The sequence below is a fragment of the Caloenas nicobarica genome, chromosome 2 (genome assembly GCF_036013445.1).
Source record: "Caloenas nicobarica isolate bCalNic1 chromosome 2, bCalNic1.hap1, whole genome shotgun sequence".
NCBI classification, from domain to species: Eukaryota; Metazoa; Chordata; class Aves; order Columbiformes; family Columbidae; genus Caloenas; species Caloenas nicobarica.
In genome coordinates this window covers 92,424,224-92,447,897 of record NC_088246.1, presented here as the reverse complement: position 1 = coordinate 92,447,897, position 23,674 = coordinate 92,424,224, and the positions used below count along the sequence as shown (strand labels likewise).

The following is a 23,674-nucleotide window of genomic DNA, read 5'->3' as shown; positions in this document are numbered from 1 at the left end:
TGAGGAAGGATGCAATGAATCGGTTTCTGCTGTAGGAAAAAACTGTTTTTTAAAATGAAATGTGTCTTTTGCTTTTGCAAAATATTGCATCTTCTAGGTTGTTTCTCAGGGTTTTATAAGTTCCTTGAGGATATGAAAGCAAGATTTGAACCGAAGGAGGAGGGAGAACACTTGACTGACTTAAGTTTTTCAAAATGTTGATTAAAAGGAAATGAATGACTGGGCTTGTGCACCTTTTTAGTTTGTTCTGGTTTGGTTTTCTTTTTGTGCGAGAAGGCCTGAAATATGAACATGGCATGCTGTTTTTAAAAGTTCCTTTGTCATTCTTCATTAACTGAGGATATGAGGAGTGTTAGCTATGATCTTCTCCAGTTTTGGGGGCAGACTTGTTAGAACTTTCAGGCATTGTGTGATTTCTCTCAACAGCATTTTTGTGATGAAGGCAGGGATATGGAATCTTTATTAAAGATGCTCCTTCTCCAGAATACTGTTCAGGTGCCCAAGTTGTATAAGCAAAAGAAAAGGAATTATGTTTACATAAAATAAGCATAAAATTTACCGATTTTATAAGCTGCTTTTTAAAAAAAAAAAGTCAGCAGGTAGTCAAGAATGTACAAGATGTCCTTTCATGATTTAAGAATGATTTCCAGGGTTCTTGAGACAATAGAGGGATAGTAGAGCTGCTAAGAAAACTTGTTAAGTCACGCTGTCTTCCTATTTTTTTAATTAGAGTTTGGATATTATGTGCTGGAGTGCACACTGTACTGCTGTACAATGCCAGATCAAGAGGCTGAGGACTTTTTACACAAGTGGCACAAGGCGGTATTTTTATAATGTCAGAGAGTAGCCGAGTCTATCTCTGCTTGTTAATACAAAAAGATTATTAATAGATAAACCCATTAAAATGGAGATTGTATCTATTTCTCTGTATTTCACATCAAATTCATACAGCAATGGCTTATTTTGGATGTACAAGACTGTAAATACCATATGGTTATTATGAAACTTTCCATTAGGCTTTTAGTATCCATCTCTCTTTGGGGCTTTTATTCCAGCCATTCTGCCTGAAATCTTGTTTCAAAGCTTATTTACTTAATTTATGCATTTCTATAGAAAAACGTTGAGAGTTAGATGTTGAGAGTTTATGGATAAGATGGGATCTTTTTCCTTTTCTCATATAGACATATAAAATTAATTTATTTTGCCACGCTGCCATAAAGACTACCTTACTCCTTGGCTGGGGAATTGCCTACTATTCTCCTAGGATGGTTAAACAGTTCTACTTTGCTTTACATTTTTCTTAGGTTAAGGTTGCCCACATAGGCAGGTAAGGAACATGAAGCTTGTCTAATAACATAGATAAGAAATGCACTTTAGTTCCTTTGTCAAAGGAGTGCGCTCTAGTTCCTTTGTCTGAGTAGTAGCTGTGCAAAGTATTTTCAAGATGATGCACCGGAGGCCACAGCGCTATCTGAAGTGGAAAAGATTGTGTAAAATAACTGTATCTTTATTAATTCTCTTTCTACTGTGTGGAACAAAGAAATAGAGAAAATATTACTGAATACTATAGCTGAATGCTACCGATGGCACACTTTGGATTTTCATAAAGAAATTCAGAGAAAAAAGGTGGAAATGGAGTTGATGTTTGGAAAGTATGAGGGAAATCAAGAAAAATATAAGCCTCCTAATGTGGCATATGTACTGGGAAAATTACTAGAAATACAACAGAGAATTAAATTAATTGATATCTCTACGAAGATAATGAATAGGGTAAATTTAGCTTTAGTAAACCAGAAACTTTGCCTTACAACTCTCTTAGAGTGCCCTTGACACATTCAGCAAACAGTTGGATCTTTGAGATCCGATTGATAACAGTCTGTCTGGCTTTCCGCAGAGCTTTCACCGAGGTCCCTCACCAGGGATTTCTTAAGGAAACCAAGTCTCCATTCCATAAGCAGGATGGTCACCTTACTTTTAAATAATGTACAGAAAAGAGGAATCACAGGTTAGGAGTAAATGATCTGCTCATCTAGTGGTGGAATGTTGCAAGGGCTGTAGAGTATTTGGGGATCCATGTTCACCTTATTAAGAAGTGATCTGGAAAAAAGCAGTAAAGTGACAAAGTTTGTTGCTGGTACTTGAGTCATCTGGATAGTAAGGATGAAGGCTAAGTATGAAGAACAACTGCTGAAAGACCTTATGAGATTGAGTGCTGGAAGCACTTGCAGGTGAAAGCATGTAACATTCTGTGTAGGCAAGTGTGAAATTATGTGCATGAGAAAACACCACTCTTCATTTTCCCTAATACCTTGTAAAATACTGGTCTCTCAGCTCTCAGTAACCAATTAGGAAGATCTTAGGATCATAAGGCATAGTTCTTTGAAAAAAGTCAGCTCAAAGCTCAACAGCAACGAGAAAAGAAAATCAGATGCAGAACAATTTAGGAGAGGAAAAGAGGGTAAAAAGACAGCTTTATTACACCGCTGTATTGTGAGCTTTCTTATGCCATCTTAAATACTACAGTAGTGTTCCACTTGTTTCGGAAGGGGAAGAGACTCATGGAGGACATCAAAGGTGATCAAGAGTGGAGTAGCTTAATACAGGGACAACTGTGCAATTTCAATAAACCGTGATTCTTCGTCTTGAAAAAAGTGGCATGAAGACTATGGATAGGGATTTGACTGCTCAGCCAGCCCTTAAAATAACATTTTAAGCTAGTAGGAAACAGGCAAACCACACAAAACCAAAGAGTATGGTTCTCCATGCAAGCAGTAGATGTGTGAACTATATGCCAAGGGTTGATGTGAATGCTAAAAGTTTACATGGGCTCAAGGGGAGACTGAACAAATTCTGCAAGGATGAAAAATCCATTGCAAATTTTAAAATGTAAACCACACCAGGAAGTCCCCAACATGAAGATGGTTGGTGGCTGCAAAAGTCTTAGAAGGTAGTATTGAACATAGTTTTCCTTTTCTTCTGTCCTCCTCTAGGTGCTTGCCACAGTCTGATGCAGAAGCCTGAGCAGAACCCTTGATGTAACCCAGTGTAGCTATTTTTGGAGAATAATTGAAGAGATTCCTACCTAAATATTTGCCTCATATGATCTGATACCAGTCCAGGAAAGTCACTGGCAGCATTCTCAGTGACTTCACTAGGTCTTCTTATCACTGGTAATGAGATGAACAGGCAACGTGTCTCTCATTAGAAACAGAAACAGCTGTCTTTGATTGCTATTCCAAATCATTGCTCTCTTTGTTTTGTGCTCATAAGTGCGAAAATTTGCATTTGCAGAATGAGGCCATAAGTTTTGCCAGTAAATCATATCAGCAATAAGAATTTTCCAGCATGAAACCTAAAGCAACTTGCCTGGTATACGCATTACAACTTAGTGTTGTAACTGCAGTATCTAAGAGCCCTACAAGACTCTGAGGATCATATTTGCAGCCCCCTGGGCTGCATCTCAGTATTTTGAGATGCCGGTGTGTAGCTAAAATCACAGGCAGCTGGGAGCTGTATGGGTGGTGTCCAGTGCGCTCCACTGGACATGTGCCTTCCGTTGACAAAAAAAAAAAAAGCAGCATGAAAGACTCGATCCCATTCCGTTTGGAATCAATATCAGATCCAGGTCCATGCCAGATATTCTCTAGATTGTAGGTCTTGTGCAGTGATCAGGCTTAGCAAATGATGATTTCTGCCTTTCAGGAGATAGCAGGACAAAATGATCTCTTACAGTGTGCTGCGTTCCTGGATCTATCCAGTTTTGCCCGAAGGATCGGGCAGTATCTCTTTAAGAAAAGTATATAAGGGTGGAGTTTTTCTTAATGACTTCCAGTTAAGTGCCCTGTGTTGAAAAAGACGTGCAAACTGTTGCCCTTCACAGACATGAAATTATGTGGTGACATATATTAAGTTTTATAGAAACAATGGTCTTTGTAACTGGTCATAAACCTGAAAAGTTTTATCTATTTAGTATTTCCACTGGAGCTGGCCTTGGCCGGTGCTATCCTATTGGAGAGTCCATTATCAAGATGTACTGGCACTAATTAGTAGAAACAAGAGTGAGTACTAAAAGAGGTCTGTGGTCCTTAAAATGCCCTATACCACAGTAAATGACTGAGAAATTAGAACACAGAACAATAATTTCCAATTTGAAGGTGATTTGTTAATGTTTCCCTAACGAGCTTTTAGACATGACATTCAGTTAGCTGATTGAGAAGTATCCAGACTTGTTCTTGTCATGTCTAACAAAACAGTGCTTAGGTGGCAAACGTGAAACCAGTCGACAGAACATCAGATGTTTACTGTGCAGTCTGGATGCTTAATCCAGCCAGACAAGTACACTCTAGTTTTTATAAATGATGCAGGCCCAAATTAAAAGAGAGAAGAGTGCAATGATGGGTGAAGGCTTATCTTGCTGCCATGTAAATTATCAAATTTAGGAAAGCTCAAAAAAAGCTGCTAGTGAAAGGGAGTAATTTGTACCTCTTTTTGTGAGAAAAACAGCTCTAAAAATTAATTCTGGTATATGCACATTTAATCAAACATTAATTCTTTTACAATGCTTATCAAAGGTGACAGCTAGAAGATACAGGTACTGTAGTGGCTACTTTCTCAGTATCTTCAAAGAGTGTAAGTTAAGGATATTTTATGTTTTAATATTATATTGTATTACAGAATTCTCTTTTTTATACATCTAAAGAAATTTCGTAGTTTCAGTCCAAATTGCCACCCATCCTCTTCAGAACTCCTGATGCTCAACTTTGTGTTGCTACGCATTTATTTACTAGCAGCATGTGTCCCATTTTAAAAACAAAATTTCAGAAAGCATTTTAATAACTTTAGGCAATGTCTTTTAGGCAACCAACTTATTTTCCAGGACTTTTTGTGTCCGTGCCCTTTTAAAAAAAATGTAATTAATATACTTATTTTCTGACTATTTTGTCTCATAATTTTAAATAATGTATCCCTGTGTGATGAATTATTTAAAAGGAGTCTTAGCTTTCTCAGTCATGAAGTGATCAAGTGCAGTTGATTATATTTTTTTTTCTGAAGTTTGGCAAGTATGAACGAGGATGTCAGTGTAGAATTTCACTGGAGATTTTGATGTTAGCCAGAAGGTGCAGGCTCTCAAAAGTGCAAGGGGATGTCAGACTGCCTTTACACCGGCCCTTTGAGAATCTGTCTTTACTCAGATAAAGTTCACAGTCATTTAATAGGTTTTGCACCAGAGGAACTTGAAATTTTAAAGTCTACTTTAAAATGATGTCTTTTTCTGAAGGGGGATTATTGCTGCTTTAGCTTGGGGAAAAACCTGTTGCTGCATAAAAGGAGTCCACTGTGTGGCTTTATTGCATTGGAGAAATAGTTATGTTTTGCAATTTTGTGTACGAAATAGTAGCAATGTCAGCTCCCCAGCGATTTAAATTGCTTTACCTGCTTTAACTGAAGGCTGGACTGTGTGAAGTGCTGAGTGTTCCACGCTGTGACTTGGATAGGCTGTTACTGTAGAGGGGTGAGGAAGGTACTCTACAAAATTTTGTAAGGTTCCTTCATGGTCTGATTTCCTGTTGCTCTCTGCAAAGCAGTCCAGTCCTGCCCTCTAACCTGTGTAGATACAGTCTCTGAATTGACATAAAAGTCAGAGTGACCTGGTGATCCTTAATATGTTACAAGAACTAAAGTAAACTGAGCTTGCAGTGTCTTTATTTTACCATTTAACATACATTACGTAATAATCATGCAAGAGTATGAGATTTCTTTGACTGGGGAACTTCTGATTTGAGATAGCAGCTAATAAAATAGATCCCTTTTTTTTTCTTTTTTTTTTCAAGAAAACATACGTCTTGAGAGTTGAGTACTTGAATAAAGTGCAAGAAAAATTCTTGGAATAGTCTTTTTGCTAACATCAATAATGTTCTTGGTCTTTTGCAATAATCCAGTTGCTTCTGGCTGTGAGTTCATGGATCACCTGCCAACTGTTTCTGAACAGACTATACTACCTGTCTTGGGAATAATACCACGACTTACCATCTGGTGAGATCACTTGACCTCCACATGTGGTCTCTGTCAAGCACTTCATTGAAAACTGGCAAGACATCAGGGCCTGAACATGCTGTTCTGTGCAGCCTTGAATTTTGGCGGGGTTGCAACATTTAGTAAGTAAAATTCATCTGGCTTGCAAGTCACAGACAAATAGGACAGGCTGATGTCATCGTAAGCTTTAACTCTCATTAAAGAGAAAGTATTTGTCAAGTAATTATTAGGCTTTGCTGGGCAAAGTATTTAAGGGAAGTTAATAGACAAAGGTCATTTTAAGCAGCAAGGCTTCTGAAGAACTGGCATTCAGTAAGCAATGAAAAATTACCCTAACACTGGACTTAATTTGGAAACGGGATTTGTGTTGCTTTTCAGATTTTGCTTGTAACTCCACATTTCTTAGTTCCCAAATGAAAAAGGTAAAAATTTATAGAATAGAAAAAATAACTAAGTAAATACATCTTTGAAGATCAGGTTTAATTTAATGGCTCAATGGCATTGCATTCTGGTCGTTGTTTAGCCAAATAAGAAAGCAAGAAAATACATCACAAATAAGTACAATCTAGTAAAAACGGTTCTCTGCTACTTAAAACTATGTTTTGTTTGAGTTAATTCAGTTATATCCCAAAAGTAGTAGAAGTGGGGAGAGGGGAGTGCAAATCCGGTTCCTCTGACTGCACATCGCTTCAGTTTTTCAGCTCTTTAGAGGATGGATGGTGCAGGTCCCCAGGGGCACCTCATTTTGTTTGCAGTGTGCTCACCTTGATCAGAACATCACAGCTAAACAGACACCCCTGAGTCTTGCTCAGCCATATGTTGCTGACACTTCCAGGCATGGATAGCAAGCAAAGTGCCACGGTGGGTTTCTCTAACAAGTCTTTGCAGCGGAGTCTGTTTGTAATTTTGGATTATAAAAATAATATACTTGTGGGGAGCAGCTTCATGTAGGTCTATGTTATGCTACAGTCTCTAGTAATAAATCTAATTGCCACTCTGGTACCACTTTGCTATTCCTCCCTCTTCTTGATTTATGAAGACAGTGGAAGTCGGGGCTTCCGGCAGCCCTTTGTGAGTGCTGGAAGGAACTAGGCTGAAATAAGTCAGGTATGTTTTTCTCTTAATTGAGAAGACTTCTGAGGTGATTGCCTAGGACTTAAGACTACGCAGTAGAAATTCAATTTGGCTGTCTCTACAGAAGAAAATTGTAAATGTGAAGGGAAACTTAAGCTCCAGGGAGGTATGTTGCTTAGTGGCAGTAGAAAGGGTATGATTCTCTTTGTTACTGGTCAAACATCTGTGTGATTGCCTTCCACTTTCTAACCCTAACAGATTTGAGGCCACAGCCCACCCTTTTGGTAGAAAATTGGACAAAGATGTGAAATAAATTTTGCACATCTTCAGTGAAGGCTCATAACATCTCTCAGATTTTTAAGGACAGAAAGGCAGACCAACCAGTCAGCCAGCCTGTGATCCTGGATGTGAGACTGGGGAGGAATAGGTGATGTATAAAATCCTTTCCCAAAGGCAATGACTCAAGGAGATACATTGATCATGTCGAACTCATTGACAAAGCTGTCAGACAAAATACTGAGCTGAGGTCCTATTATGTATTTTAAACTTATATTAATGTTCATTTGTTCTATTTATTGTATTGTTCTAACTGAAAAGATAAGCACAAATATTAAATGAAAATTTGGAGGTGGCTTTTGTCATTTTTGTTTAACTTTTCTAGAGAAAGGAATCTTAGTAGAAAATCAGTTTCCGGTGGGTTTAGAATGTGATTTTTAAGTGTTTTAAGGTTTTTGTTTTTTCCCACTTTAAATGAAGACATCAATGAGGAGGATTACATTGTATTCAGAGAAACAGAGGAAGTTCAATTCCATGCCAAAGCAAACATCCGCAGACTTGTGTAGTCTACATGTTTCAATGCATGTGAAAATATTTGGTGTTGTAGAGTGACTTCCTTGGGTGGAAATAATATTGCAGCTAGTAATGAGATTTTGCAAAAGAAGGAAATCACAGCTATCTTAGTAATTTAACATTTCGAATTTGTTTATGGATAGTTTCCTGTCTGACACATTTAACTGAGCAAGTTAAAGTGTTTAAAGAAGATTAGAATGACATTAATTTTTAACTGCCCTTGACCATGACATTTCACAAAGGGTGTGTTCAGTAAAAACAGATGGAAAAATGAGCTTGGCCCTTCACCTTGTGGTGGCTTTCTTGTGTCAACTGATTTAGCTTTCTGTCACCAGTCAGCTGAATATTCAAGGACATCCTTGGCTTTCGTCTTCTTCATCGTATGAATAAAATAGCACAAGAGCACAGCAATTTCTTTAAAATCCAGTATTGCTAAGCTTTTTCTCTCTTACTAAGACTGAGATGGTTTTGTAGTCACAGCTTTGTTTTTGGTAATGAATACTAAATTTCATTTAAAAACCCTGTTTAATACCAGAGTTATGTAATGAGAAAAAAAAATTTGAAATCCAGCAGCATAGAAGTAGGCAAAACAATACAATGTTTTTTGCCATCTGATTAAAATATTAATGGTAAGGGTGTTTTCAGGTAAGCAGTGCAGTTTGCAGTCTAGTTATAAGCCAGACTTCCCACTTTAAGACAGCGCCTGAACCACTTCCAGCAGCAGAGCAGCTCAGAAGCTGAGGCCATGAGCGTGGCTTGTGTGCAACCATCACGTGGGCCAAACCCAGGCCAAGGAAGCCTGGTGCAGAGCCTCAAAGTCAGGAGGAAACACGCTGATACAGAGCGACATCGTGCCACGGCACAAACATGGTTGTCCTGTTCGTAGAGGCCATTGGTGGCACGTTGTGGACTTGAACTCATGTTGTCAGTAGCTTTGGAATCTCCCGTCTGCACTTGTTCTGTGTGAGAGCGGCATGTTCAGAGTAACATGAGCTGTTGGGTCTTGCTGGTCCAAATGTCAGTCTTGCTGTCACAGCATGCATTTCTTAACTTTGTATGGCTTATTCTAAAATCTCCCTTTATTATTATTCATTTTACCGTCAGGTTTGTGACATCCGACACTGGAAAATCAAGATTTACAGAACTGAAATGACTGACCCAGAAAACTTGCTTGCTAGTTTCTGAAGTGTAGTTATTTCTATGCATTTCATCAAAAGGACAAGTTTTCAAAATAATGTCCTCTTTAGAACTGTTTCCATGTGCTCAGTTTTTTAGTATCTCTGTGTATGTTGGTTTTGTAATGTGTTGTTGCATTGCATGGGATCCTAGTAAGCATTTTAAATAACCCACACAAATGCATTCTGCAGCATAAGGACATGTTTTTGGGAAACATCAGACTACTGTCTTTGAATGTCATTTGTAATGTACTTGTGGATTAAACATTCAGTTTTTAATCAAATGAAATGGGGTGCTACCTAATAAGGAAACAAATTAGAAAAGTTCAGTGCTGAATAGACAATAGAATGTAACTTACAGTGGTCAGCCTCATGAATTGCTCATACACCCAGTTTCTTTGAGAGCTCCCTGAATTTTCCTTTGTCAGTGTATGCCAGGGAAAAGCCTAATGATGTATGACCTGTCCAGGGAATATTAGACATGTGAATAAATGTTTTTTAAGACACATTAATGTTCAGTTGGGACTTCTTGTGGTTTATAGTGCTAGGCATGTTGAAGCATCTGTTGCCCTGTGAAAATGCAGAATCAGCTCGATAGAGTAGCTTTTATATCTTCAAGTTTAGTGGACAGATTCATGTCTCTCTTCTGCAGCTGAAAGATTTATCTCTGATTTTCCTAGAATGGCTCTGCTTGGATCCAAAGGTTTTCTTCTCAACTGGTTTAAATCATGCACAAAATCATAGCAAAATACTTTTGAAAACTCCCAAATAATAAAACTTACGTGCCAACCTACCACTTGTCTTTCACACAATGCTATAGAAGCATCAGTGCAGTTCTGGTTATATCAAGTGTTAATAAAATCTGTGTCTTTTTACTTCTAGTACTTCTTGTAAAATGGCTCTTAATTAGTTCAAGATTGCTCAAAATGCTTTGTGAAAGGAAGAGGCTTGAGATGGTCACACATGTAGTTTGGGGTGATCCTGTCGTTCGTTCAGTTGTAAGCTAGCTGTGAATTTTTCTGTGGATCATATTTAAACACTCTTCTAATTCGACAGGTATTCTGACCCCACAAAATATCATCACCAGCAGGTGTATCAGAATCTGGCTTGCTTAAATCGGAGTGTGTGTCTAGTCAGTGTTGGATGATAGAAACCAGTTTGTAGTCAGGGCATGCCAGTGATTGAATCCATGTGTTCTTTTTCCAGTCCTTTTTATTTACTTCTAAAAATAATTTCTACAAACAATCACTCACTGTTTCTCCAAACAGACATTTTGTATACAAATTAGACAGAAGTCACAACAATACTATCATTCTATAAAACAATAAAACATCCTGACATGTAATGTTGCATAAAAAGGAGAAAGCAGCAAAAGAGTATATGAGCTTTTTTCACACAGTTTATATCAAATGCTGTACAATTTTTTTTTATTTGTAGATGCTAAACCACCATGGGACATCCCTGAAAAAAAAATCCTTATTCCAGACATAATCCTGTTGCTGGTAGAATATGTGTGTATTACCTGTAGCTATGATGTTTCTGTAAGGCAAATGTTTCTTGTCATGTTTATGAAAATATTGAAGAAGTTTGGTTTGGATTTCAAAACACAAAGTTTTAACATCTCAGTCACATATTGAGTACATCCACTGAGGGGTTTTCTATTAAGACACATTTAAAGCTGCTTAGATCTGTCTGTCAGTTATCCAGGCTTTCTCCAGTAGGTGTGGATGCCAACTACAACAGAAACCTGCAGTTGTTCAGGGAAAATCTGTTCCAGGTAACTCAAGAAGGTGCCGTTTGCTTTTAGTGTGCACGTCCAAGAAAGTCTTTCCATGGCAGTTTTTAAGCTGTTCTTCCCTGCTTGTGTTCTTAGTTATGCTTCTGAAGTGAGATCACCCAGCTTGAAAAAACAAGTTCCTTCCTAGTCCTGCAGAAAGTTTGTGTCTCTCATATGTCCGCTCTTCTCCGTAGACATCAGTCTTGGGAGAAGGAAGAAGACGTGGTTTGTTCCCCTGGTCTCTGTGTCCCAACACGGTAGTCGTTGAAGACTATTAAGTCCCCCTCAGCTATCCAATGGATGGGCAAAATGTGTTGCTTGAAAGGCAGTAGTTGCCACAAGGCACTCAAATGGCCTTCGACGTCCAATTTAGAGGTTACGTGATATTTTTCCCTCAAGCCCACAAAATCCAACTGGGCTTCTAGTGTTAGCTTAAGGATTTTTACCTGGCCGTATCACCATATTGGAACACCTTGCTAGTTGCTGGGTTCTTTACTGGTCGAGATATAATTGCAGTAATTACAACATTAGAGTGCTTTGCTGTTTGCACAATGTGCACTTTCCAAGGTTGCATTAAGCCCAGGCCCTTCGCCTCTACCATCTACGGCAAGAGCGTGCAGGCTGTCCTTAACGGAGCAGACTTGCTACGTGTGGCTTTCCAAGTATGCTATAGTAGTGTCTTTAAATCTATCTTTGGAGACAGTAGAGTGAGATTTCCTTCTTGGTCAGAGTTGACTCGGGCGACTGAGGTACATAGTCAGTGTCATCCAGTGGGTTGCAAATGTCGGTAGAGGGACAGAGAGCACAAATTAGTGATATAGTTTCTGGCTTACAGAAGGACGCTCAGTTTCGGGAGAAGTAAACCTGCAGTAAATTTAGGCCTAGTTTGGTCTGTGAATAAAAGAAAGGTGGGATTTGCCAGATGACTTAGCAAGTACTTACACAGATAAACATTTCTGTTAGAAAGATTAGTAGTGAAGGGTTGATAAATACAAAACGAGTGTCTTGACCTTAAGCAGAAGACAGGCAAGGAGTGGAGCTCATGTTGGAAATCTATCTAGGAATCTCCTTGTCTTTGGATGCTGATGGATTTGTAGTGGTGGTGGCCTTTGTTTCCTTGGGCCTCCATTAATGTTTTTTATGAATTCATATTCAGTGCAACATAACCCAAAGAAAATACTGAACTCTTACACATGAGGAAACTCAAACTCAATTTACACATCCACTTTTAGTGTATCCACAGACTTTTTGGAAGTAAGGTGGCTGTCAAATGCTACTGATTGAAAATTTCAAGGATTAGCCTTGGGATTCTTTTCTACACAAATTTGACACATAACCTCCTCATGACGTTGTTATTATGCTCTAAATATATTCTTAAATCTCATCTGAAGTCCTCAAATTTAATGAAGACATTGAAGGAAGCAACAAAAAGAAAACCCATTCAGCACATTCCTCAGATATTTTGTCTGCAATATTGGAAGTATTTTTTCAAACAGGGTATGAGCCATGACATGAATTTAATGGAAAATTGGTTTTTTGCATTGTATGTGGTCTCATCAACATGGGAACAGAAGTGACAGTAGTTGTCAGTCTTAGGTCCTTTTGGCCCACTTTATTTGTCTCTGGTTCAGTTGATGATACTAATTCTAGTCAGAGAACACTTACTAACATATTGAAACATTATGTATTAGTTGCATAACAGAAGCTGACGTAATCATTTCTTCTGGTTAGAAATGATACTTAGGTGAAGCACAAATGCTAAGACTAGGAAATATTCTGTTACGCTCAGAGACAGGCTCCTATAACAAAGTTTGGATGGGAAATTACTTCAGATACTGTTGTTAAGGCTTGATTTCTTTACAAAAGAAGCAGCCAGCTGTAACTAATTATTTTCAAGTTCTATTGTTTTGATATATACAATTGCAAGAAAGAAACAGAATGTTCTTTGTGTTTTTTCCATTTATGTTTAGCCTCATAGGTTTACCGAGGTTGGCATTAAAGACCTACTTTAACAATTTTTATGACCTGTTCTTGAACTAGACACTTCTTATATACATTGTAGTGTGGCTGGCTTTAAACAAACTTTTCATCTTCTTTATGGTGTTTGTGAAGTATCCTGCACTTAGCTGACAGTATAATAAAAGCATTTTTGTGTGTGTATATTGCAGCTGAGCATTAGCTATTTTCTACCCTTTTCTTTAGCAGTAGCAATGTGTCCATCCATACATCTATCTAATGTTTTTCAGAAGATTCAACTAAATAAGAATACATAGAGCTGGAAAAGATAAGCTGGCTTCTAACGAGGATCCTTTCTTCTTAGTAAAGCAGTAACATATATTTGAGGAATTCAAATATACCAAACTGACACCCTTCACTCATCTGGCACTTGGGGAAGGGTGATCATAGATCTTCATTATTTCAAGTAGAAACACACATTTACTTTCTACCTTGATTCTCAAGATTTCTTAGATTTATCTTTTAAATCACCAGTCCATCCATTTTTTTGTCCTCAAGTAAAATGACCTTTCTGTCTGGAGAGACGGGAGTGAATATGGAAGCTGCAAAATGCCATTAAGTAACCTCAAAAGTCATGACTTGTGCTTGTGAAGTGTTGGGGAAGTTCAGATGCTGCCTGTCTCCCAGATCATCCGATTTCTCCAAAGCTACTGAATTTTGGAGACTTCGTAGTCAGATTAATCGAAGCCTCCACTTCGATAACTTTCTCCTTTTTGTATCCTGAAGAATCAAGATACAGTATTAAGTGCTCACATGTACTTTAGTTATTTAAAATGCGGTGCAGAAGAATTTGATTTTTTTTCCAGGTGCCTATTTGACTGTTGCCAGCTCAGTATTGGGTATTCTGTTTCTGTAAGAACTGAGGGGCATGGGATTCAACTTCAGTCAGTTGCAGTCAATTCCTAACCACTGGCAGGCAGTTTTTTTCATCAGGAGAGGTGCTCCATCTTAATATGGAGTAACATCATAACCTTGGGCAAAAGTTTTCAAAGGCGCTCCAGAATTTTGCTGTATCCATGCCTGTACATTTGGCCTGGTGCTCTTTTCTTGATAGAAGTCTAATTTCTCAAATGCCATGAAGTTTGGTGACCAAAACTGAAGTCTGCAAAATCACTAGTTACTGTTAACATTCTTGCCCATTTACTATGCCTAACTTTATCTAGATTGGCCTCACTGGCTTTAGTTGTGCGCTGTCGCCAGTGGACATTCAGTTTGCAATGCAGAAATAATCCATGGTAGTAGGAAGCAAGACCAGAATATTTTTCCCACCCTCTGACCCCTCCACCTTATAGAAGCTGTTTGCTATGAAAGCTGCAGCTCGTCCTGGTTAACATGCTCTATGCCCAGTGCAGTTACTACCAAGTTTCTCCGTATGCAGGTTCACCAGGAAGGGGTGGAGAGTGTCCAATTGTCATGTGGCACGTGGTTAAAACATTAGTCTGATGGATGGGAACGGAACATTCGTCTTTTATAACCTAAGACCCTCCTGAGTGCTTTTAAAAAGGAAGGCTAAGTGAAGAAGGCTCTACTCATGTCCTACTCTTTGTAAAATTAATTTATTCTCAGAGTTTTCACTCAACGTAGAAAGGACGCATCTAAATGAGTGTCTTTCCTCTGAACTCTGATAATAGCTTTGAGCAGTGCGAAGCTACTATTTGTTTAATGAAATCTCCCACAACAAATGTATTTTAAGGGTTCATTAATCCTCTGGATTAAAGGAGAGATTATTATTATTGTTTAGGCCTTTGAAATATTAGAAAACCACCAGGCAGTTTTGTATATTAGATATCTTGAGCTATGGGGAGTATGAGGATGGACAGAGCAGTGAAGTGATGCATGTGAAGACTGAAGAATGCCAACAGCATGCCATGTGTGGGCAGCTCCCATTACCCTCTGCCTCGGCTAAGCCTGGTTCTGTCTAGTGTTGTCAGTACTTTTCAAATATAAAAATTCAGTATATTTTCCTACATGTTTTTATTTTTAATGGTTTGGGTAGGTTTTTTTCTGGAAAAAGGAAATACAGCTAAGTTCCAACAAATTACAGAAAATATTACGCAACCCAGTGAAACCCGAGTCACTTGTAATAATTTTTTTCATATTTTTAAAAGCAGTGTAAACTGTAATGAAGTCTTGGCTTGCCAACCAGCATGTTGCAATTATTGGAAGCCGAGGTGTTACAGATCTTCAAAAGTATGCCTGTGAAGTCTAGTAGACATAAATACAATAGAGTACAGTATAATCTCATATCATCATGCAAGCAACCTTTTAACTCTGATTCTTCTCTCAGAAGTCCTTAAACAAGAATTTGAGAGGAAAATCAAAGAAATGAGAGTGAGTTTACTCCCTACACATACCGATGGGAGTATTTAACCATAATAAAAGGTCTGAAGAAACCAATGGAAAAAGAAGATCATGCTATGGCTCAAGCTTAACAATACATGTAGTGTCGTACTGTGCATTGCTGAGTGTTGGGCTTTCTAGTTCTCTTTTGCCAAAAACATCAAATGTCTACCAGACTGATACTTCTGCCGTGACATTCATCTGCAGTTCTTGTCCCTTTCCTTCTCTGAGTGCAATACTACTGCAGCTCTTCTGATCTGTCTTTTTGATCTCCTGTTGTCACTATAAATGCTCATTATAAGTATACTGTGCTGAGAAATTAGGTCATATGGCAATCACTTTTTTTTTTTTGTTACTGATAACTTACAGCGCTGACAAAACATGTTGTTTACTGTGCCTATTTTTCAACTTTGCTAGATTTCACAAGGAGCATCCCTGAACGATTTACACAAAAAGAAGAGGCGTGCCCCTCTTCCACCAGCTGCATCTGCTCCAGCCACTCCTGCCATGCCAAACAGGACAGAAGAGAGGGAAGACAAGAGGAAGAGCACAATGGGTGAGAGGTGTTCTTCTCTTCTGTGTAATCCCATGCATGTGCTTTTAGTGCTCATTATTTGAAGTTTCCTTAATTCTGTTATGCTGTGAGCTTGAAAACTTTTGTAACTTCCGCGAAAAAAATGCATTTCTTTGCAGAATGAAAGTCTGGAAAGAAAAGTTTGTATATTACCTCATTTTTTTTAATGACACCATTCAGACTAACATAGGGTAGTAAAAGGTAGATAACACTCATCAGATGATTTAATGCTTGCTACAAAATGGATATCCAAAAGCACTAGCCCTGGGCCTATTCTATGCCTTTAAGGTCATGCTGGTTTTGCTAGTAAATATAAGTACAGAAATAGTAAATGGAAATGCTAGTAAATGGAGATAGGCCAGGCAATACTGAATGAATCTGTAGCTGTGGGGTTCTGCTAGAACTGAAGTACAATCAAGCTGGTTCAGTATCTCCTTGTGTTCCTAAAACCTGAATCCATTTTCTGTGGTCCTCCAACAGCGTGACATCAACTGGCCAGTTTCAGTTAAGCTTTTCTTTTGAGTTCAGTCCTCAGTTTTATTATAAATCAATCTCTGCTGAGTCTTTAGCTAATCAATGGAAGAAAAGGACTGATGCTCTCAAAGGAATGCCCTACGTAGCTGGAGACAACAAAAGCAACTCCAGCGTTCAGCTGTGTATGGCACCCCATCTACTTTCATACAGAAAGACTGAAAAATGTTCTTCTGGACCTCTGTTGTTATCTGACTACTCACTTATTCAGATCAGTGGGAGCTTTGCCTGAATGAGGACCCCAAAATTACGCTTTTAACAAAAAAAGTGGTTTTATAATATGGTGGGTAAGATATGAGATAATAACCCCACATATTGAAACTCATTTTTGAGTACATTAAGAGAATCATTCTTCAAGTGCCATAATGCACGCAGTGCACTTCAGTTCGTGCCTTTGACCTCATGTTTCATAAAGTGCCTAAGACATACAGATATGACATCCTGTCATACATAATTGCTTACATTACAAATGCCTCACAGTTTAGAAAGAAACCTCTTGGCTTTGTTCCAACATTTATTTTCAGTAAATGCTTCACATTTAATGCCTCAGCATTTATGTAGCAGCAGGAGTCCATTATCTTGTGACACGTTCGACTCCATTGACATTTCTTATTTAAACCCTCTAAGGGGAACGTTATCGCTGTGCCATATAACACAGGAGTTTTCAGCAAATGGGCTTGCTTTTAACCATTGCAGGTGTCACAGTCTGTCGCTCCTCATACTTTGCCCTGCTGCTGGTCACTTATCGATGACATTTGGTGCTTTAACTTTTTGTAAGTGTTCGTTTTATTTTCTATCAGTGCTCGTAATGTTACAGATGATATAAAGCAGAGCAGAGCCACTTCTAGGCCGCTCTGTACTGTGTACATAAGTGCTTGCTGGCCAGACCCTACTGATGTAGGATTCTGTGGTGTCGTTTACTTTAATGGAGCCTTATTAATTTACACTGACAAAGAACTCGTCCCACAGTAGCCCTATCTTCAGTGCTTTTCATTTTCTGCTACTTTCTTGAATGAACATGTTCATTAACAAGAAAAAATGTTACAGAAAGGTTGGTAAAACAGCCTCTCTTCAGGGCCCTTGCAAGAAAATGATGAGAAAGCACAGATGGCTCTGAAAGCAAGAGAGAAAAGCTGTGAAAAAAGCAAGACTGTAGTGAGGGGAAAAACGTACTGCAAGAAGTAGGCAGCCATGTGATAGAAAAAACATTAAAGCCGCCTATGTAGATGCCCATCCCTGGAAGCATTCCAGGCCAGGCTGGACGAGGCTCTGAGCAACCTGATCTAGTTGAAGATGCCCCTGCTCATTGCAGGGGGTTTGGACTAGATGACCTTTGAAGGTCCCTTACAACCCAGACTATTTCTATGATTCTGTGTATCTCCAAAGTTAGCCACAAGAATCAAAGCAAAAGATCCTATCAAGAAGATTCTCAAACTGGTAAATTCACTTCAGTACTCAATACTGAATCACTTATTCTGACTCCAAAGTATTGTGCCCAGTTTTCTCAAAACAGTAACAAAGGGTCTGCACATTTGCCAGCCTTAGATTGTGTCTCGAATCTCTGGAAGCTAGTGACTTCTAAGAAGAAAATCGTAATAGTTTAATCTTTTTTCCTCCCTCTTGGTGCTACTTTCCTTTTTAGCAGCACCAGAGCATGAGACAAAGAATATGGGAATGATCAGAATAGATCAGACCAGGGTTCATCTCTGCCAGCACCCGTCTTCAGCAATGAGCACAGCAGATGCTTAAGGCAGGGTTTGAGTGCCGAACCAGCAGGTAGTCATTGTTCCTCAGTGCACTTTTAGCCTCTAAGGACTTTCCAGATTGCAAGGTCTGAAGGTTTTTCCAAGCTCTAGGTTTGTACGCTACAAACTGGCAGCAGCTTTTTAACATTGCAAATGGTTAATAGTATATAGTGCAAAGGTACATGTATTTATTTAGCTATTGCACATGGGATTGAAATAAGCCCCCAGCCAAAGTTACGAGCATTTTCTTTGGTAGCTTAAAACACTGTTTTGCAAAAAACAACTTAATCATCTGCTTCTCCATAATGTCAAAATAATAAAAAACCTACTCAGAAAATAAAAACCTGTCAAGATACCTACTTCAAAATACTGACCTGAGGCATCTTTCTCTTTCTCTCAGAGAGTCAGGAAAATAGTCACGTAAAGTATTCTAGAGGTCAACAAATTCAGGCAGTTTGGCACTTAAGAAGATAAAAATAAAACACATTTTTCACATTTACTTGCATAGCTTTTTTCATTTTTTTTTAAATTAAACTTTTTTTTTCCTTCCTTCTGTCTGCCAAAATAGTGATTTTAACTGTTAGTTGTTATATATATTTATGTGCTGGGCCCAGTTCTGGTCCCGTTGCTGTTGGTTTAGGAGAGACCTACATTTTCCTTCTTCTTGAATTATTTTGGGGTAAACATGGGCAGAATTAGATCCAGAGAGACTTTGGGTGTGGGTAAGGGAAAATCAATGTGTGTTTAAAAAATAACAGTAAGCAGAGTGATCATTTTCTTGCAATGAAATAACAAGTCGATTGATCCCCCTGTAGGTGATGGACGGCAAGTGCCACAAAAGCCTCCTAGAGGCACCACTCGTGGTCCACCCCAGTTAGTGATCCCCCCACCCCCACCTTACCCTCCTCCTGACATTGTGGATCCAACAGTCTGTTACAGAGAAGCAGATGTTACACCACCAACAGAGCTGGTACCTAAACGTATGTTCGAAACTACATGTATTTACATTTCCATTCTTCTGATGGCTACTCCCAGGGTTAGCTTTTCCAGACTTTCCTCTCTGCTCTTTAAACATACGCGTCTGTTTTTTCCAGCCTGTTGTCTTTTAAAATGCCCAATGCAGTATAACTGATTAATATAAAGTAAACAAAACACTCGTTTGGAGACAGTTTTGCAGACGATACCTGGCCATCGTATGGAAGCATTTAAAAACAGCCATCAAACCTTTGTGCCGCTGGAAGCAAAAACCTGTTGTTTGGTATTGATTCTCCATGTTTGTTTTTCTATAGTAACATTTTTTTCTGTCTCTCCAGAGACGAGTTCCTTTGAGACTCGATAGGTCTGTCAGTCTCAGTTGAAAACTACAGGGTGTCTCCCTGAGGAAAATTAAACCATTTACAGGAGCCATGTGTTGTTGAGGGCCTTCCTGTCCTAATGGGTACATCTTCCTTGACATCTCTGGATAGTCCTTTGTGTGTTCTTCCCCTTGTGGCATAACAGCAGACAAAGAAACACAATATTTTCCACATCCTTGTGTATTTGTGAAAAGCATGTTTTCATGCTACTTTTTCATGCTTATCCATCGACCGTCTTTGTACACAATCCAAGTCTTTGATCATGTATCATGCTGCCTGTGGGCTTGCCCTGCACACCCATGTAGGTCCTGTAAAGACATCAAAGCTCTGCATGTTATGGCACCTCATGGACACACTTCCTGTGGAGGTTAGGAGGATGTCTCCTAACCATGTGATAGAGAAATGTTTCCATTAGCTGCTAACTTGACAAAAGGTCTTTTTCCAGGACAATTTCTTACCAACATTATTCTGCAGGTAGCTGTTGCTCTGATACACTAAAGTTGGTGTGTTTGCTCTTGGATACTAGCTAAATCTAAAGCATTATTTTTCAAATATGTGCTGAGGAAATATAGATGGACAAATTTTATTGGGGGGGAGAGAAGGAAATTAAGGAGATCCATACTTACATAAATCCTGAATCTTATTGAGAATTAACCCTAATTCATTTTTACCAGCATATACACAGAAATTATATAATACTTACAGTTTTCTTCCCCCCCCCCCTTTTTTTTTTCCTAGATACCATCAGCTTGCCTACAATGCTTTCTTTATTAAAAATCCCTTGTGGCCTTCTTTGCATTAATATTTGTGCTTCATTTGAGTTTCTACCACTATGATTTTGCAATGCTTTCCTGATCTACCTTGGTGATCAAATACCCTTTAATCAATGCAGCTCTGATTTTATCAGTCTGATCATTTGCTCTTAAACAAACATAATATCCCAGCCAAAAGGATTTGATTAAGCTTGTACATGGAAACATAACATGAGCTTTTATTATCCTTAGTTTACCAAGAGCAAAAGAATAGTGCTTAGTGGGTGCTTATTTTAGACTTAAAGCATCAGTGTTGGAGAGGGACAAGTTTAGCTTTATAATTATGCTGTGCTCTGCCTAAAGATACGTGCACAGACTTACACAAGAGAAATGTATATAGATGTACCCATGAGAGAAAGTAGCACGTATGACAGATGCTAATTATATTGCCCAATGGCATTCTAAAAGGTGCTTAGATACTGCACCGATTGAGCAGTTTAAGAACAGAGTTTTGCAATGTTTTTTATTGCCTGAGAATGCCTCAAGCAGTGCAAATAGGACCTTGGCGGTAGATTCAAAGAACAAAATTTTCAATCTTCCTCACTCTAACCTCAGTAAATGTGTTTTCTCATAGAACAAGGTGGGAAGGAGGATAAGCTACTGATGCCAGTTATTGATGAAAGGCATATTTGTTCTGAAATCACTCTCAAAACAACTTTCTCTGAGGATTGTGGTCTTGTTTGCTGAGTGGGTGACTGTTAGCAGCAGTTTGTCTTTCACAAGATGAGATTTCCATTCAGAAATTAAAACTCTGTGATCGTGTGCAGTTGAAATTCTTGTTCCTTATGATCTGCCACTGTCTGTGGGACACCATGCCTCACCTCTCATTCCTTCCCAGCAAGCAGGCAATTGTCCCATTGCACCCTGGGAAACCCATGTTGAGGAATTTCCATTTCATCGAGGATGGTGGTAATCGCTCTTCATGGAGTTTTCCAAACTTATGTGGAGTGTAAGTCATTAATGAATAGGGCCTTTAGTGAGATACTTGGGCTTTTCTGGCTCTAATGGTAAGAATCTCTTCCACAAACAAGTACAATTGTACCCAACAGTTTTTGCTCTTTAATCTTTTTATTCTCATTACATGACCTTTCCTCTTAACTTTTGGCCTGGTAGACCCTTAGCTGCATGTTGTGTGCATGTCTAAAATGATATGTTTCTGAGATACTTTCTCTGTCCTTATCTTACTAATCTGATTGTTCATGGCCTCTGATTCTGAGATTGACTGCACTTTGGAAATGCAGAAATGGAGATTGTCACCTTTTGTGCATGGAGTTTGGTTGTGTCATGTAGCTTGTGAAGGTGCCAATAAATGAGTCAGTAGTAAGCTCTGTCCTGCTTACCTCAGGTAAAGAATACGCATATTGAAAAATTGCTGCACTTAGACGAGCAGCTAAAATGTGCGCTCTGGAAATGTTTTCAAGTAGTTGCTTAGAATAAATGACATATTTCTGTGAACCTCCATGGTTAGCACTTTATTTGGTTTGTTATGAGCTATCATTAAAAAATGCAGTAAGAAAATAAAAGCTGTTTGCAAAAGAGTAAACAATTTGCCTTCCTGTAGAGTCAAATCCTAAAGTTAAATTCTTCGCTCTTGACACTGGATAAAGCACCAGTGAACTCAAGGTTTGCACTGGGTTAAGGCTTGACAACTGATGGATTTTTAAATTTTGGGAAGTGTTCTGTCTTTAAAGAATTGAAATAATTATTTGAACCTGTCTTTGTTTTTAACTATAGATCAAAATAATCAGTCATCACTTAACCAAAAAGTTTGAAAGTAAGAGCGGGTGTAAGCATTTCCCAGTTATTTTGTATAGCTGACATGTAAACTACTAGTCGGTGGATAATACCAGGCTAATCTTAAGGAATAAGGAGAACAGAAAGGAGCCTTGTCTCCATATCAAAGTTTTAATGTTTTTCATTATATCATTAATAAAGTAACAGGTAATATAAGCCACTTGACAAAAGCTGTGACAATTTCACAAGCGATTTGGTCATATTTCTTTAGTCTCCATAGATCCATAGCTAGTCTTTCACAGTCATTAGGGATAGTCTCTAAGGACTTTGTTAACTTCAAGCAAAAATTGGTAGAGATGCTCACAGAGAGGAAACTACATTTTCTTACATGCGATTCTAAATTAATTGAGAACTGCAGGCTGCTGAGTAGGGGATTTTGCTGACCTGTCGTAGTGCACTGCCGCAGAGGGCATCTGCCAACTGACCCAGCCTTTTCTTTCTCAGACATGGTCTTTAAAGCAAGAAAAGTTGCAAGTGTGACTTAGGAGGCTTATACCACCATCACTCCTTACTCATCTGGCCTGATCTGAGGCTAAAGAATGAAGTTGAATCTCCAACATCATCTATCTTGCACCTTCTGAATAATTAAAATTCAGGCCAAATAAAGCAGAATTCATAGACATGCTGCATATCAGTAGGTGTTGTGCTGTTGGAATTGAGTTATCTTGTACACGAACCCAGGGGGTCAGTCTCAGAGCATGTGGGGTTCTGAATTTTAATACGTGTGCCCGCGTAACTGCACCTCCTTTGGGCGTCTGATTTTGAACATCAGCGAGCATGCTAGCCATTCTGCTGTCTGACCTACACAGTATTTATAATTCTGTCTTTTACTCTTTTCCCCCAACAGTTTACTGTTGTGCATCATTCCCTTCATATACCAAGCGCGTCTGACAGACTTTGCCTCTTCCTGTGACCTTCATACCTCTGAACCTCCTGTTGCCTCTGCTGCCCTGATTCTTCTGTTGCCTTCCTTCCTCCCCTGCTGGAAAAGAACCCTTTTTTTTCTGATTGAGATTTTGGCTTCCTTTCTCTTTGAACTTACACATTCTCTTTTAATTACAATCGATTATTTTTGGCTGTGGTTCATATTCATTTGTGAGATGTATGCTCCAGAACTGAATGCTGTGTTATATAAATTTATATATCAGCCTCAGAAAGATTATTCATACATTCGTTTGTTCTTTTTCAAAAGATTCTCTTTGTTTTGATCCATGGCTTAGTTTGATTTGGTGTTTCAAAGAGTGTGTTTTTGGAGCAGGGTGTCTTACTTTCAATACTGTCTAAAGATTTAATGAAAAATTCCTGAAAACTTTTTTTTTTCCTGTTATCCTAGGTATAACATTTTACATTCTCTAATATATTATATTTTTCCTTCATTGTGTATGTTCTCTTCCTTTGGAACAAAACTAGAACTGGGCATGGCCAAGTCAAGTTGAAGTGGAAGATTCTTCCTATATCTTATCTATCAATCAAGCTGCTGAGAAAAAAAGAAACAAAGATCTGTTGGATCTATAAGGGTCATAAAAGGAATTATAAGAACAAGTACCAAATACACTGATTCATAGGCTTTACTTCGGCCTATCATTCTGATGCTTAGTA

General features: G+C 38.6%; 1 protein-coding gene across 2 annotated transcripts in view; it reads left to right on the top strand.

Moving 5' to 3' along the window:
- LOC135985291 (protein cordon-bleu-like) overlaps positions 1–23,451 on the top strand; it is a 119,381-nt gene extending 95,930 nt beyond the window's left edge. For both annotated transcript variants that reach the window (XM_065628431.1, XM_065628433.1), the window contains 2 exons: positions 15,682–15,820; positions 22,923–23,451. In XM_065628431.1, coding sequence (XP_065484503.1) covers positions 15,682–15,820; positions 22,923–22,966 — 183 coding nt within the window. In that variant the 3' untranslated portion in view covers positions 22,967–23,451. The remainder of the gene's footprint in view (positions 1–15,681; positions 15,821–22,922) is intronic.
- The last annotated feature ends 223 nt before the right edge of the window (positions 23,452–23,674 follow it).